This window comes from Lampris incognitus, chromosome 20 (assembly GCF_029633865.1).
Source record: "Lampris incognitus isolate fLamInc1 chromosome 20, fLamInc1.hap2, whole genome shotgun sequence".
NCBI lineage: Eukaryota > Metazoa > Chordata > Actinopteri > Lampriformes > Lampridae > Lampris > Lampris incognitus.
The window spans coordinates 1,832,116-1,850,284 of record NC_079230.1 but is presented as its reverse complement, the minus strand read 5'-3'; the positions used below and the strand labels follow the sequence as shown (position 1 = coordinate 1,850,284).

General features: G+C 45.6%; 1 protein-coding gene across 1 annotated transcript in view; it reads right to left on the bottom strand.

Annotated features, from left to right (window-relative positions):
- Positions 1–1,312: 1,312 nt before the first annotated feature.
- LOC130130818 (ephrin type-B receptor 4b-like) overlaps positions 1,313–18,169 on the bottom strand; it is a 122,243-nt gene continuing 105,386 nt past the window's right edge. Inside the window, exons 18-22 of the mRNA XM_056300655.1 lie at positions 12,558–12,607; positions 12,073–12,172; positions 11,698–11,891; positions 4,221–4,379; positions 1,313–4,123 (exon numbers count right to left, since the gene is read on the bottom strand). Of these exons, the coding sequence (XP_056156630.1) occupies positions 4,018–4,123; positions 4,221–4,379; positions 11,698–11,891; positions 12,073–12,172; positions 12,558–12,607 (609 nt within the window). The 3' untranslated portion in view covers positions 1,313–4,017. The remainder of the gene's footprint in view (positions 4,124–4,220; positions 4,380–11,697; positions 11,892–12,072; positions 12,173–12,557; positions 12,608–18,169) is intronic.

Sequence of the window (18,169 nt, the reverse complement as noted above, 5' to 3'; positions counted from 1 at the left end):
GGGGCGTCGCTGCACAGCTATTTTCAGGTCTTTCCAGAGATGTTCAATGGGGTTCAAGTCTGGGCTCTGGCTGGGCCACTCAAGGACATTCACAGACTTGTCCCGAAGCCACTCCTTCGTTGTCTTGGCTGTGTGCTTAGGGTCGTTGTCGTGTTGAAAGGTAAACCTTCGCCCCAGTCTGAGGTCCTGAGCGTTCTGGAGCAGGTTTTCATCAAGGATCTCTCTGTACTTTGCTCCATCCATCTTTCCCTCGATCCTGACTAGTCTCCCAGTTCCTGCCGCTGAGAAACATCCCCACAGCATGAGGCTGCCACCACCATGCTTCACTGTAGGGATGGTATTAGCAAGGTGATGAGAGGTGCCTGGTTTCCTCCAGACGTGACGTTTGGCATTCAGGCCAAAGAGTTCAATCTTGGTTTCATCAGACCAGAGAATCTTGTTTCTCATGGTCTGAGAGTCCTTTAGGTGCTTTCTGGCAAACTCCAAGCGGGCTGTCATGTGCCTTTTACTGAGCAGAGGCTTCCGTCTGGCCACTCTACCATAAAGGCCTGATTGGTGGAGTGCTGCAGAGATGGTTGTCCTTCTGGAAGGTTCTCCCATCTCCACAGAGGAACGCTGGAGCTCTGTCAGAGTGACCATCGGGTTCTTGGTCACCTCCCTGACCAAGGCCCTTCTCCCCCGATTGCTGAGTTTGGCTGGGCGGCCAGCTCTAGGAAGAGTCCTGGTGGATCCAAACTTCTTCCATTTACGAATGATGGAGACCACTGTGCTCTTCGGGACCTTCCAAGCTGTAGACATTTTTTTGTACCCTTCCCCAGATCTGTGCCTCGATACAATCCTGTCTCGGAGGTCCACAGACAATTCCTTTGACTTCATGGCTTGGTTTCTGCTCTGACATGCACTGTCAACAGTGGGACCTTATATAGACAGGTGTGTGCCTTTCCAAATCATGTCCGATCAAGTGAATTTACTACAAGTGGACTCCAATCAAGATGTAGAAACATCTCAAGGATGATCAGTGGAAACAGGATGAACCTGAGCTCAATTTTGAGTGTCATAGCAAAGGGTGTGAATACTTATGTACATGCAATATTTCAGTTTTTTATTTTTAATAAATTTGCAAACAATTCTACAAAACCTTTGTCACTTTGTCATTATGGGGTATTGTGTGTAGATTGATGAGAAAAAAAAGGAATTTAATCCATTTTGGAATAAGGCTGTAACATAACATGTGGGGAAAGTGAAGGGGTGTGAATACTTTCCAGATGCACTGTATATGTATAGATGAGACACAGGACATTGCAGTGGGAGGGACAATGTTGTTTCTCTTTATTGTGATTGGCTGAAGAGACAGACAGACACAACCCTCTCTCAGTGAACATTCTTGTATATAATAATAAAAATAGTATCAATAATATTTTCATTCATTCATAAAGTGAATTTCATATAAAAAGCGAAGGTCATAAAAGTATAACAACCAGAGGCAGAAAGGCTTCACTCACACGAGCAGAAAAAGCAGACATAAAAATAAAAACCAAAACATCAAGGAAATGTTTTTCTGTACGGCGAGTCACCGGACAGACTTCAAAATCACTCCCATAATGCAACAGGCCTCTCCCGTCTGCTGCCATTGTTGGAGTGAAAGGCAAGTGGACCAATGGCAGACTCGGTCAGAAGTGTTGTGGGGGGGGGGGGTCTTTTGACAACCAATGAGGTTGCTTTGCCAGAGGGCCGGTGCCGCTCAGACGTGGTGATGAACCGTTAACGGTGTGGACGTTCTGCTCCCCCGAGCAAACCCCGCCACCCCGGAAGGTTCGGCATGACACGCTGAGCTCCCCAAAACCCACCCCTAACTTATAGGAACCGTCTCCTGACATGTAGACGAAAAGCCCAACCCCGCGCTGTTCCTCTCACCACCACCACCACCATCATCATCATCACCATCATCATCATCATCATCATCACCGTCTTATTAAATATGCGTTACAGAAAGTGCTACAGTGGAAAACCATGAGTAATTCTGCTATGGAATCCGTCATCGTTGATTGGCCGAGACGCGACACATTTGCTTTTATTTCTGCCACGTGTTTTTAGGTAAACGCGTCACAAAGGAACACAGGACCTCCACATACTGACAATAACTTGCTCTTTTCCGTGTCACCAAAGTCATCTTCATGAAAACACAAAAGTGGTTTCATCTTATAACAAATAAATTTTCCCTTTATAACAACAAAACAACGTGGATCTATGATACAATACAATATATAAAAGACAATATATTGTGTGACTGTGAAATCCTTGGGGTAAATTATAATTTAGAGTTATGCAAATAAATTGGACTATTTAAATCAGCTATCATTCATAATTCCGTTTTGTAGCTCTCTCTAATATGATATTTCACATCTGGTATGAGGCTACCTAACATGATTATTCAGCTTTTTAGCACCTGTAGCGTCACACAGCACATGAACACCAGATGTGGGTGGCTGGCAGGATGAATGCTGGGAGATCCGAGTTGCTGGGACAGGAGGTTTTTTGCTCATGAATTATTTTCCGCTCATAAAAATGGAGACAGTTCTTGTTGAGGATTAGTCTTCTGGACGGCTGTAACTCTAACTGAGGAGGCCGAGTGTCTTCCAGGTGGTTGAGGATCTGACGAGGACGCCTTCCATCCCTCCTGCTGTTCCATGGATTAACGTTATCTGTGTTCCAGAGAATTCTGGAAAACCTGAGAATTCTACCGTGTCGCCTAAAAGTTCCACAGTATTCCAGGGGAATCTCAGAATATTCCAAGTGGATTTTACAAATTCCAGAATGAAAGTGTATTTGGACCAGATTCAGTTTAGGAGAAAAGAAGTCTTTCTGTTCCCTCAATCCATCATCCCTCCATCTCACACAGTCTGAGAGGAGTTTATCTGGGAACGCTTGTTTTGACCGACATATGGCACAGTCGCAGTTTTACAAATTTTGGTTTCCAGAAGAAAAGCAGCAAGTCTGTTTTCTATGACTGCAGCATGGGTGAAAGAAAGCCCGAGCCAAATTTTCCACTTTATGGGAAAATAAAGCGAAACTGGAATCTTGAATGTACCAGAATCTGTTCGCCACCTGACTCCACTTTAATATTTCCACACAGGCGGGTTGCAAGAAGAACCCGTTCATCCAACCAAGCTTCTGCCGTCCGCTCTTCAAACCAATCCGACATCGACGTGCAGTCTCTGTGTGATGGACAAGGCCAGGAACCAATCCTGGGCGTTTTTTTCATCCAGGGGCGGGGTTTGAAACTTGTCTGTTCGTAGACGTGAATAACGTCAACACTCCATCCAGCCTTGGCGGAGGCAGCATCACTGTGATGTCATCACCTTGATGAATGCTTGTTGGCTGGCTTCTGCTGCCCATCAACAATTCAGGAAGGGCTGATCGGTAAGATGGGAGGAGGTTAGTGTTTCCTGAGCTTTGGATGGGTTGGTAAACTGTAGTAGGGTGGCGCTATGTGTCTCCTGAGAGTTGTAAACATGTTTGTCCACCAGATGCAGTACAAAATAGAAGAAGACAACCTTGAAATGATGGTTTGCTGCTTAAAAAGTCCAGTCACACAAACATTTAGCCGGCTTTGACTCGCTGGAAGACCAAGGTGTGTGGATTTTATTAATCCTCCTGACTGCATACCACTAAACTCGGAGAGACCAGTAAAAACTCCGTCTGTCACGGGGAATTATGATGGCAAGCAGAGAAAAGGGGAGGGGTTAGGAAGAGGCTTCCTGGGTCCACCCCATTCACAAGTAATTAATGTCCGAGATTCCCACTATAATTAACACCCTTAAAGTCACAGTACCCCGTTTTATCTGGAGGCTTTCAACGGGCAAAAGGAATGTGGGCGGAGTCTCATCAGTCCTCGGGCTCTCTGACTGGTCAGTGTGACAAGGTAGAACCTGGATTGGTCATGAGGGTAGATTGGGTGTGGTTTAGTGAATACTGAGCGTTGTGATTGGACATTAAAACATGTAGGGTTGTCATTGGTCAGAAAGGTAGGGTGGGTGGGGCTTTGTGTATTCTGAGCGTCTGAATTGATGAGAGGATTTTCTTCTGGTGGCCAGCGAGGGTCACGCCTACTCTCAGCAGATCACTATGGAAACAAAGAAAGAAAAATCCCATTATTCATCAGAGATAGACAGAGCTAAAGCTGTCTCGCTGCAGACAGAGCGTCTGTGTGAAGGTCTTACTGTGTAGTGAGCTGTGAGACGGATTCCAGGCTGGTGAATCCGGCCCGGATGAAGCTGTGTTCATATCGACTCATTTTAATGTTTCTGAGCCACTCGGATACAGAAGCACAAGCCGAGAGAGGAGGAGGAAGACGCTGGTCCAACAGAGGCTGAGACGGTCTGAGAAAGACACAGAGAGAGAGAGACAGAGAGACAGACAGACAGAGAGAGACAGAGAGAGAGAGAGAGAGGGGGGGGTAGACAGGGACAGACAGAAAGACAGAGGGAGGGAGACAGAAACAGTGGGACAGAGAGAAAGTGGGAGTGAGTGAGATAGAGAGAAACGGAGACGGAGAAAGACAGAGGGAGAGAGAGACAGACGGACAGACAGCAAGAGAGAGAGACAGAGGGAGCGAGAGATGGAGGGCGAGAGACAGAGGGAGAGAGAAATACAGGGGAAGAGAGAGAGAGAGACAGAGGGCACAAGAGACAGGGACAGAGAGACAGGGAGGGAGACAGAGGGAGGGAGAGAGACAGAGACAAAGATTAGCGACAGGGGCAGAGAGACAAAGAGAGAGACAGGGCAGAGAGACAGGGAGGGAGACAGAGAGAGACAGAGAGAGAATCTGACTTGTAAACAACTCTGTATTTTACATAAAGGTCATCGGTGACATATCCATCATGTCACATCATCAACATAAGTAACTGCTTTACATTAACACACCCACAGAGGTCATCTTCATCACAGAACCCCACAATGATTCAAAGAGGATAAAAGATGGACAGACAGACAGACAGACACACAGACAGACAGACAGACAGATTTTTTCCAAGCTAAAACAACTGGGGGAAAAAGAATGCACAGAAAAAGTAAATCATAGAAACCGAATAAAATGAGTAATAGTAAAAGATGCTTAAAACTTTCAAAAGTGGTTCAGGTCCCGTACTCCCAAAGGGTTCAAAAACATTCTGCAGAAACAGAATTAAACACCAACCGCCCCTCACTGACTGAGCATGTCTGTAGTGAAACACCACTGACAATAAAGTCATCTGAGTTGTTCATCAGGGTAAAGAATCTGAAATCCACTCGGACTCTCACCTTCACCCTGTGATGAACAAAAGAAGTAAACCTTCCTCTGAACCATCACTAATTCGACTTGTCCTACTTCTGTAAATCGCTAGCTTAGTTTGTTCCACTACAAAATGTAAAAGTTGCCACTTTTCTGCATCCTTCCTCTTGTACCCAGCACCAAAGATAAAACAGCTTCATTCCATGTGTCACCACAGTGACAGAATATGATTTGTAGAGCTTCAAAAAGCACCTGAAGTCTTTCACATTCCACGTAACAATGAAAAATTGTCTCTGGAGACTGACAGAAAGGACACTTAACAGAAACAGATGTATCTTAGAAATGCAACTATTGACTGCCAGCACTCCCTGTAGGATCCTCCACTGCAAGTCACCTGACCTTTTGTTCAGCGGGGCTTTATACAGCACCCCCCACATTGGCCTACAATCATCTGCCACTTTTAGCTTTGGTCTCCAAACAGTGTCCTTTCTCTCATTCGGCATGTTCTTGTTCATAGTTACAACACACCACTTGTACAAGACTTTCCATCTAACACGTAAAGGTCCATTTTAGTAGCCACATTTCAGACCAGTGAGGGTCCTGTTAGTCCAGTCTGGTCCATTTGGAGACCCAACTCGGGGAAAGGATCTCCATTATCAGGAGTCTCAGTCCCAACGGCATAGTCCTGCGGCATGTCCAGTTCCTCACTGGTGAGTCTTTTAATCTATGCATTCAGAAGGTCTCTAGTGTGTCTGCTTGACCTCAAGCCCAGCAGTGAAGCCATTGCCTCTGTGTCAAGAAGCTTTGGACCTGCAGCATCCACAATGTGCTTCAACTTAACAGCTCCAGCTGAGCATAGCCTCCGGTTAAGACCTGGTTTGCTGTCATCCTGAACGTCCAGCCTGGCCCCATGGATTAGAGGTTCTTCCAGGAGCCAAAACAGAGATGCTGTAGGCTCCAGTGCACCACTTAGAGTCCAGGCTCTAAACAATCCTTGATAGAAAGGTGGCAGGTCATGCACACTCTTAAAAACACAGTCTGTTAAAAACAAAGAGGTGTCTAAACCCAAACCCTGTACCTTCTTTAAAATAATGCTCATGAGAGGCCTCCACAGCACATCAGTCCCTGTGAGGTAACGCTATATGAATTGTAGTCTAAAAGCTGCTACTCTGTTCTCTAGATGCACCAAACCCTGCCCTCCCACCTCTTATGGTAGGTATAGCACACTCTGTGGTACCCAGTGCAGTTTATCCCCAAAAAAAGTTCACCAGAATAGACTGTGCTTCTTTTAGCAATCTGCTGGGGGGCTCCATACATGTTAGCTTGTGCCAGAGGGTGAAGGCTGCCAAATTATTAACAATTAAAACTCTTCCTCTGTAAGACATCTGTGGCAACAGCCGTCTCCACTTTTGTAATCTCCCCTCCACCTTTTCCACCATCCCTCCCAGTTTTTTTCAGCAGTCTGGTCATCACCTAGAAACACTCCTAGGTACTTGAAACCTCCCCTCTTCCAATTTAGCCCTCCTGGCAGCTGAGGGAGACCTGCAGACCACGTTCCAACTGCTAAGGCTTCACTTTTTGCCCAATTTACTTTAGCAGTTGAGAGATTCCCAAAACTTTTCACAATATTATCAATCAAATTTACATCATCTTGAATTTTTATAACGATAATTACGTATATCATCTGCATACGTAGATAAAACAATTCATGTGTTAAAATCAGATAAAAACAGACCACCAATAGAAGAGTGAAAATTGTACAACAAGGGTTCGATTGAAAGCACACAGCATGCCTGACATTGGGCAGCCTTGAACTATACCTCTAGATGCTTTGAAGGGTCTACACAAAACAGCATTAATTTTCAGTACACTCTCAATATCTTGGCACAAAACCTTAATCTTGGCAATAAGTCCAGGGCTGAGAACAAACCTAACACTTTCCAAAGGTGCTCAACCCGGTCAAAAGCCCTTTCCTGATCCAAGGAAACCAGACCAGCATCAAAGCCCAATGAATCAGAGACTTCTAAAACATCCCGAATTAATGACACATTGTCAACAATGGACCTGCTGGGCACACAGTATTTTTGGGTCTGATGGATGATCTGATCCATCTCCTTCTTCAGTCTGTTGGACAGGACTCTGGAAAGCAGCTTGTAATCTGCACACAGAAGAGAGACCAGATGCCAGTTCTTTATATCTTGTCGGACGCCTTTTTTCGGCAACGTCAGAACTGCTCTCCTGCAGCTCTGGGCAAAAACGAGTCATTAAAGCATTCAGTGAACACAAAAACAGCATCATCATCATCCCCAGCATCCTCCATTCTGTTTCTTCTGCTCAGGTACACGGCCATCTTTGCACTCCCCAGAATGAAATTGAAAAGTTGGCATTTGGCCTTGTTTTTCTGAGAATACCTGTAGCCCAGAATGAACATGGGTTTAGAAAAGACTTCGCCAAACAACTCAAAAACATTTTCCAGCACTGTAAAAAGTGGCAGCAGTCGACAACATTCCATGAAGCAATGAAAGACAGTTTCATGATTAGTGCAAAATGGACACTCATGACTAACATCAGAATTAATGACAGAGACAAAAGCATTAACAGCCACGACACCATGTAAAAACTTTCCACTGCATGTCTGCAGCTCTTTTGATCAATGGTGGTTTATACAGCGCTCTCCACTCAGGCCCAACACTGTCACTCAGACCTAAGTGAGTCCTTCATGGTGTCAGGTTTACCATTTAATTTGTCCCCGTGCAGAACTTTAACAAACATTTTGTACACTGAGCTTCCATTTGGATCCTTAAAAAAACACAGAGGGATTCTCACTTTTTAAAAGAGGTCCTGTACAGTCCTTGAAATCTGGGGAAATGTTAGCCCCACTAGACAGACTGCACTGAAACGGGTGCCATGTATGATTGGTTCCTGGAGCAGCCAAAGCAAAGAGCCGTGTTGTGTCAGTCTCTCTTTTTTCAACAAATTCCACACCTTGAACAGCCCACAGAAGAAGTCAGGTAGGTCCTTGATATTAAGCTGATTAAGTCCATCAAAACCAAAGATCTGTTCAGTCCTAGTCCACCTAGATGACTCAGAATGGTGCAAGCCAGCGACCTCCACACTAACCCAGCAGGACCATACAGAAACTTTTGTAGGAAGTGGAAACGGAAGGTTGCTCCCCTGCTGCTCAGGTGGATCAAGCCCTGCCCTCCTTCAACCCTCACTAGATACAGCATACTCTGAAGCACCCAGTGCAGTTTGTGCCAGAAGAAGTTGACAAGAAGAGCCTGGATCTTGGACAGCAGGTCTGGTGGGGGATCAACAACTGACAGGCAATGCCATAAAATTGATGATGCCAAGTTGTTAATGATCAGGACTCAACCTCTGTAGAACATCTTGGATAAAATCCATTCCCACTTTGCTGACCTTTGACCTTTTCAAGAGCATTTTCCACATTTTTAAGAACAACAGACTGAGCACCTAGAAACACTCCTAAATATTTCAGCCCCCCTGCCTTCCAAATCAACCCCCCAAGCAAACGGAGCTTTTTCTCCAGTACAACCCCAAGACTGAGAGCTTCACTTTTGATCCAGTTACCTTTGGCTGAAGATATTAAGCCAAACTGGTTGATGTCCCTCTCCAACACGTCTCAATATCCAACTGAGTATTTACCAGAATTACTTAATCATCTGTATAGGCTGACAGTGAAGGGTTCATTACAACCTGGAACAGTTATACCATGAAAGTCGGATCTAAGTTTGTGTAACAAAGGCTCAAATTCTAGGGAATACAACATGCCTGAGAGGGCACAGACTTGTCTAATTCCCCTTTGGATTTGAAAAGGAGTGCTCAACCCACCATTAATTTTCAGCACACTCTGAATGTCACAATGCAGAACCTTAATTTTGCTAATAAAGTAAGGACCAAAGCCAACCAAATGTGAGCCATAAATATTCATGCTCAACAAGATCAAAAATTTTTCTTGATCACTTGACATGATACCAGTTTTGAGGCCAAACAGCTTACAGAGCTCTAAAAAGTCTCGAATCAGAATGACGTTATCTGAACTCAACCTGCCAAGTACACAGTAGGTCTGCTTACAATGAATCACTTGTTCTATCACTTTACTCAGCCTGGTTGCCAACACTTTTGAGAGCAGCTTATAATCAGTGCAAAGTGCAAAGCAGTGACACAGGCCTCCAGTTTTTAATGGACTGTAGGTCACCTTTCTTAGGCAGTAAAGTGAGAACCGCCCACCTGCAGGTTAATAGCAGACACCCTCTGGTGAGATGATCATTTAACACTGCCAGCAAATCCCCCCAACCACCGACCAGAAAGATTTGTAAACATCAACAGGTAGACCATCAATTCCAGGAGCTTTCCCACTCTGCATACTCTGCAGAGCAGCATAGAGTTCATCAGAGGAGAGAGCTGCTTCCAACTCTACATTACTCTGCTGTTCAACCTGAGGGAGATCGGTATAAAAACTCTGAGACACTGCCTGCTCCTCTCTATGCTCACATTTAAACAGGTTACTGTAGAAACCGCACACTTATTAATTGCAGTATGGTCAGTCAGCACCTGCCCAGTGTCAGATTTTAAGCTGTGAATGAACCTCTTCTGTCCATTCTTACGCTCCAGGTGAAAGAAAAAGTGTGATGGGACATCCTTCTGGGCTACATGTTGAAAGCAGGACTTGACCAAAGCACTCTGAGCTGAAACACCCTGCAGGTTGTGTAAATGAGACTTTTTCGCTGTGAGTGCCTCAGTATGGTGTTGGTCCCGTGTGGCCTCAGCCAAGCCCTGGAGTTCCTCTACTTCAGACTCCAGCGCGTTCACTGAAGTCATTAAGTTTTGTGTGACATTCCGAGTGTATTGTTGACACAGTTGTATTATTTGGACTTTTCCAATATCCCACCACTGTTGTACAGACACAAAATCAGATTTTTTTTTTTTACTTTGGTGGTTTTTCCAAAAACAGACAAAAGCATCCTTGAAGTTTCTATCCTCTAGTAAGACTGTGTTAAATGCCAGTAGGCACTATTGGGTTTTACACATTTTATAAAGACAGAAACCATTACTAGTGAGTGATCAGAAAAACCAACAGGGCTGATGATGCAACTTTTGAACACATTAAACTGATGTTTAAAACAATAGAAACGATCAAGCCTGGCCACAGACATCAAGTTGTCCTTAACATGTGTCCTGGTGTATTGTCTCTGTTTGTTATGAAACCCTCTCCACACATCACACAGTTCATGAGCCTCAATAAGACGAACCAGACTGCGAGAGGCAGCGTGAGGCTCTGCATGGTTCCTGTCCAACCTGCTGTCCTCAGTACAGTTGAAATCTCCACCAATGAATAAATAGTCCTCACTGGTACAATTCTCAATAACCTCATCTGAAACATCCAGGAAGACTAACCTCTCCACTCCCACAACTGGAGCATAGATATTAATAAACACCATTTTTACCTGTTCATACACTGCTCTTACTTTTAACAGACGACCTTTAATAACTTCCTCAGACTCGACAGACTAAGGAATAAAATTCCTGGAAAAAATAATCCCAAATCCACCACTGTTACGGTTTTGTGACTTAAAAGGTCTCACCAGTCCATTCTGTCCACCAGTCAGCCTCGTTGTCAGTGGTACTGTGTCTCTCTTGTACAAAAAACACATCTAACTTTTTACGAGCACACAGCTTGAAAAGAGATTCCGTTTTCCCATAATTCCTTGCTCCATTTAAATTTAAGTTTCCTATTCTTATGTCCTCCATAATACAGAAAAAAAGTTGTAAAACAGAAACAACTGGACAAGGGGGCGTCCAGGTAGCGTAGCAGTCAATTCCATTACCTACCAACACGGGGATCGCTGAATCAAATCCCCGTGTTACTTCCGGCTTGGTCGGGCATCCCTACAGACTGAATTGGCCATGTCTGTGGGTGGGAAGCCGCATGTGGGTATGTGTCCTGGTTGCAGCACTAGCGCCTCTTCTGGTTGGTCGGGGCGCCTGTTCAGGGAGGAGGGGGAACTGGGGGGATCGTGATCCCCCCACATGCTACTTCTCCCTGGTGAAACTCCTCACTGTCAGGTGAAAAGAAGCGGCTGGTGACTCCACATGTATGGGAGGAGGCATGTGGTAGTCTGCAGCCCTCCCTGGATCAGCAGAGGGGGTGGAGCAGCGACCGGGACGGCTTGGAAGAGTGGGGTAATTGGCCACATACAATTGGGGAGAAAAAGGGGGGCGGACTGATTGACAAGCCAGAGGTCAGTCTGCCACAGACAGGATGTGTGTGTCTGTGACAAATGTTGGATGTGTGCCGCAGATTTAAACAACAACTCATTGGGGAGAAGAGAAGAGGAATTCCTGAGAAACTATTTGAACTTTAAGAGCTTTGAGTAACAAGACCCCCCCAACACACCCACACTCACCCCGGTCCATCAAGCCTTGTGATTTTCAGGGAGGCGGGGTTTCTGATCAGCCTATCCAGAGCTGCTACCACAGCGCAGAATCGCGGCCGATTGGCTCGTTCCTTCTGCCAGCAGTCCAACATGAGGGTGTGGAGGGAGGCGGGGCAGTCTGGGGGTGGGGGCAGACGATAGTCCTGCTCTATCGCATTTATCACCTGAAAACACACACACACACACACACACACACACATCATCATCATCATCATCCACTCTCCTCTCTTGTTTCCAGTGATGCCCTCACTCTGTGTATCAACACCTCTCTATCCTGTATGTCCTGGCAGACAGACAGGTAGACATGCAGGTAAACAGACAGGTCGATGGACAGACAGTTCTTACATCCTGGTTGCTCATGTCCCAATATGGCCGCTCTCCGTATGACATCACCTCCCACATGACAATCCCATAACTCCACGCGTCACTGGCTGACGTGAACTTCCTATAATCAATCAATCAATCAATCAATCAATCAATCAATCACTCAGTTGATTAATGCCTTTACAAAGCGGTCCATTCAAAGGATAAGCCATCTGTTATTCTACATTAATATTAATAACAACAGCTATAATGGTAATAATAATCATAACAATAACATAGTAATGTAAAATAATATTACCGCCACTAGTAGTGCTACTGGACTGAAGCCTAGAGTCATACCTAAATCAACTGAGGAAATATAGGTATGACTCTAGGCTTCAGTACAGCTTCTATTGCTAGTACTACTGCTATTAAACTTTCTGTTACTACAGCTACTACAACTATTACTACTGCTTGACAATAACAACAGCATTAACTACAATAACAATAATAATAATAACATGAACCTGTAGGCAATGGCCTCCGGTGCTGTCCAGCGAATTGGAATCTTCCCTCCCTGATAAGGACACACAGACAGAAACAGTCACACAGACAGACAGATTGATAAACAGACAGAGAGACAGACAGGTAGATGGATGGATGGACAGACAGACAGAGACAGACAGACGAGTAAACAGACAGACAGACAGAGAGACAGACGGGTACACAGACAGACAGACAGACCGACAGGTAGATAAATAGATGGACAGACAGACAAGTAGACAGACAGACACACAGATAGACAGACCGACAGAAAGAGAGACAGACAGACGGACAGACAGGCAGATGGACAGACAGACAGATCGATGGACAGAGAGACAGAGTGACAGGCAGGTAGATGGACAGACAGAAAGACAGACAGACAGATGGACAGACCGACAGGTAGACAGAGACAGACAGACAGATAGATGGACAGCCAGATAGACAGACACGCAGACAGACAGACAGGTAGACAGACAGACATGTAGACGGACAGACAGACAGACAAGTAGACATTCTTGTGTTTAGTGCACTCACATTTTAAATCCAACCTCACAGGTAAAGCTGTTGGTAAGTACTGTGTTAGCATGTTAGCTCTTCAGTGTTAGCATGTTAGCTCTTCAGTGTTAGCATGTTAGCTCTTCATCGACTTTCACTTGTGCAGAAAAATAAAGGCAAGGAAAGCTGGATGTACATCTATCTGCAGCGATGCTGACCTTGTATGAAATAATGAAGACTAATCCTACAACCGAACAGAAACATCTTCATCGACAGAAACACGAGCTAGAGTAAACTGGCAGCAATCCCTCTTCCACCTGTTCAGAGGTCAGTTATCTACACTCACTTCAGTCTGTGACTCTCAAGTTATAACAAGACTAGGTCAAAACCTAGTACATGGCTGGGTCATGTAGGGGCAATGTTAGAAATGGTGGCCAATTTTTTAAAAGGATAGCTAGTGGTAGTAGTAATAATAATAATAATAATAATACTGCTGGGATAGGCTCCAGCATCCCCGTGACCCTGAGAGCAGGATAAGCGGTTTGGATAATGGATGGATAGATGGATAATAACAATAATAATGGACTACGTTTATATAGCGTTTTTTTTTTTTTTTTTTTTTGCCAGATCAGGCCATGCTAACAAGGCTTGAGCAGAGGCGCGCAGCAGTGGCTTTGTGCTCCTCTTACCGGTGCTTCTTGTTAATATTCCTGGTGTTATTAATATTGACTATCATCATCTCCATAGTCAAGGAAATGAGGGCAAACATTCACTACAGTCACCGAGAACTTTTAAAGATTGGCACGGACTCTACAGAACACTATTTCAACGAGAAAACAGTACCGCAGGAGATTCTCAGAGCACCGGGTCTAATGTGGACCCCTATCCCCAGGGGGAGGCGACGTGGACAAGGCAGGGCGAGTTCACAGAAGTGGGGTAAGTGAGCTGGTTTGCTAGCCCAGCTAAGGGTTGCTCCATACAAAACTCCTGCCCCCAGTGTTTTCTCACAAATGTAAGATCACTCGCAAACAAAATGGATGAGCTCAGACTGCGTGTCACTACAGTAAAGGGTTGCTGTGTTCTTGTTCTGACTTTAACAGAGATGTGGCTGAATCACAACATACCGCTGCCTGCCGCAGTGGAGCTAGCAGGCCGCTCACTCCATCACACCGACAGAACATGTGACTCTGGTAAGAAATCAGGTGGCGGACTTTGTGCTTACATAAACGAAGCATGGTGCACAAACAGGACCATAATCGATAAATTCTGCTCTCCACACCTGGAATATCTAACACTTAAGTGCCGACCGTTTCACTTGCCCACGGAATATACAATTGTTGTTGTCACGGCAGTATACATACCACCTCAGGCTAATGCTTAGCTAGCGCTTGGACACATGTGTGACACCATCAGTAAATAACATAACACACACCCTGATGGAGTTTCATCATTGCTGGGGACTTAAACCAGACGAACCTCAGAGATGTTCTTCCCAGATTCTATCAACATGTCAAATGCACAACCAGGGGGCAAAACACCTTAGATCATGTCTATACTAACATAAAGAATGCCTACAGGGCCCTACCCCGCCCCCACCTTGGACAGTCGGACCACCTCTCTTTATTTCTTGTCCCAGCACACAAAGCCCTTGCTATCAGTGCTAAGCCGACCAGCAGGACAGTTATTGACCCGAGGAAGTCAGCTCTCAACTCCAGGACTGTTGTGAACACACAGAATGGAGTATATTTGCCCATCAGACAGACCTGGAGGGGTACACTTCATCTGTATTGTCATACATTAACTACTGCACGGGCAAAGTCAATGTGAGCAAAAGGACTCGAGTGTACCCAGATGAGAAACCATGAACAGCGAAGTGAAACGGCTGCTCGGGGTAAGAGACACGGCTTTTAGAATTGGGAGATACTTCAGCCTACGGAGTCGCCAGAGTGAACCTTAAGAGAGGTATCACATCTGCAAAACGCAACTACAAACTACAAATAGAGGAGGGCTTCAACAGTAACTCCAACCCATGGAGGTTGTGGCAAGGCATCCAGGCCATCACAGATTACAAAAGGGTAAATAACACACAGCAAACACCAGCCAACAACACTGCCAACCTAGCGGTGGAGCTTAACTTCTCTGCTCGGTTTGACAAAGACAACCAACCTCCAGCCAGTTTCACGGTTGGGAAACCCACAGACCCTTGTTCTACACACTCCAGAGGTGCAGCGGACCCTCTGCAGCATCAACACATGGAAAGCAGCGGGGCCTGATAGTGTACAAGGGCGTGTACTCCAGGTCTGTGTTGACCAGTTAGCCGAGGTATTCACACCCATTTTCAACCTCTCCCCATCCTTATGCACAGTCCCCGCCAAGCCTCAAATCAAGCACCATCATGCCTGTACCCAAAAAACCTGTGATATCCTGTCCCAATGACTATCAGCCAGTCACTCTCACCCGTCATTTCAAAATGCTTTGAATGACTAGTACTCACCCACATCAAAAACACTGTCCCAGCTGATCTACCAACACCAGCTCACCTACCGGGAAAACAGATCGACCGAGGACACATCTGTGTGGCTCTCAATACAGCCCTCTCTCATGTGGAAAGAGCCAACACCTACGTCAGGATGCTCTTTGTTAACTACAGCTTGGCGTTTAACACCATCATACCAAACAAGCTGGTCGACAGACTCCACACACGAGGCCAAACGCCTTCCATATGCAATTGTATACTGGACTTCCTCATCAACTGACCCCAGACAGTAATACTGGGCAAGCACACATCCTCCACCCTCATCCCGAGCACTGGCATCCCCCAGGGTTGTGTGCTGACCCCTCCTTTATGTACTGTTCACACATAACATCAGCAACATTGGGATCGTCGGTTCGAATCTCCGTGTTACCTCCGGCTTGGTTGGGCATCCCTACAGACACAATTAGCCATGTCTGTGGGTGTGTGTCCTAGTCGCCGCACTAGCGCCTCCTCTGGTCGGTTGGGGCACCTGTTCATGGCAGGGGGGGGGCTGGGGGGAATAACGTGATCCCCCCATGCACTACGTCCCCCTGGTGAAACTCCTCACTGTCAGGTGAAAAGAAGCGGCTGGTGACCCCACATGTATCGGAGGTGGCATGTGGTAGTCTGCAGCCTTCCCCGGATCAGCAGAGGGGGTGGAGCAGAGACCGGGACGGCTTGGAAGAGTGGGGCAATTGGCCAAGTAAAACTGGGGAGAAAAAAGGGAAAAATCCCCCCCCCCCAAAAAAAGGCCATGTGTACTATTCACAGAGGACTGGGGAATAGTTGATATCACAGCATTGTAAGATGGTGACAGATGTACTCTTAGCCCCCCTCGGTTCAGGGATGGTCGTTCCCTCTTCACATAGTATAGATGGCCTCTTTGACTCCCCGTTCAAACCAGCATTCCTCCCTATCAAGAATGTGCACATCCTCATCCCTGAAAGAGTGGCAACTGGTCTGTAGATGGTGTAGACTTTAGAATAGAAAAAATGTCAGCAAGATAAGACAGGGTTAAAAGCCATTTTTCATAACTAAATGTATTAGCTAGAGGCGAATGTTTCTGAAGAAGGAAAGCGTGTATTTCGTCCCTCAATTCATACACTCGGCCGACAACCCTACCTTTTGACAACCATCACACATCTGTACGGAACAGCAAATGCGAGTGCTCTGCTCCCATTTCCAAACACAGGGCCTCGAAAAGCCGACTATCGAGAGCACTGCCTTTAACGAAGTTCCCGACTTTAATACCGTCTTTCAACACCACGTCAAGCTCAGGAGGGATTCCTTTTGATGCCAATGCTTCACGGTGAAGAAAACAATGTTCTGTCCAGCTGCGTCCATAATCCTTCTGACAACGCTGCTGTTTCTGCCAGTCATGTTGGCTGCCCCATCGCTGCTAATGCCTTTGCCATTAGCCCACTTTGTTACCCCGTAGGTATTTAACTCGTCGAAAATCTGTGCACCTGTCGTGCTGGTTGGTAATGTCAAGCAGCACAACAGATCCTCAACAAGTCCACTTTGCCAGACATACCAAACATAAACCAACAAAGTTGCGCATGATGCAACATCTGTACTTTCGTCCAGCTGTACTGAGAAATCACCCGCTGACGTTAATGGAGATATAAGCTGTTCTCTAAATTCTGAGCAACATCACAAATTGGACGAGACACTGTGTTCTCACTCAGTGGGATTTGTTTCAGTTTGTCAGCTGACTTCTCGTCCATAACTGTGCGAAGCATGTCTACTGTTGACGGCAGTATGAATCTTTCTGCAAGCGTGTGGGACACTTTCTCTTTAGCTATGTGATACGAAACCATACAAGAGGCTGCCTGGAACTTCTCATTGTATGTTACGTTTCTGCTAAGTACCTGGGCCGACCATTTAATTTCTTGAGCCTTCCTTTGAAAAAAGGACAAAGGTCTATCCACCAGATCGCCATGATGAGTATGTAAATGTCTTTCCAGTTTCAAACTCTCATTCGCCAGCTTTTCCCCACATATAACGCACATGGGTTTTGCATCCTGATCTGCGTTGGAACAGTTGACAAAGGCAAACTTTAAAAAAATAGTCCTTGTATGTGTCCTTGCTCCTGATTTCTGTTTTTCTTCGCAGGCCCCAGAGTACCAGTGCTCGGTTCATTGCCGATATCTGTGCTGCTTTGTCCTGCAGGTGTTGTTGGCTCAGCAGACTGCTAACGTCAGCTGCTTCATGTCGATCCTGGGTCGTCGGCGTCCCCGACCCTCTTTTTCTTGTAAGAAAACAAAAACAAAAAACGATCGACGGTGTTGCTTGTCCTTGGCCTGTTCATCTTTAGTTTAATTGCAGTAACACCAGTCTAAACTGGTAGCTAAACGTCTTAGAATGGAGTCTCAATTTTGCTAGCTAGCATAAATGTAGAACACTGCAGTGGGCTCTGGCTGCGTCAGGATAAGAAAAATATCATAAGTGATGACGTTTCACATAGCAAAACATTAGGATAGATCGGGCATTGTGTTAAATTCTCTGTGCAACAACAATACGTCAAGGAGAAGGAGGAGATGTGATTTTCAGGATTTGAACGAGGTAACTGAACTTATTTTGTAA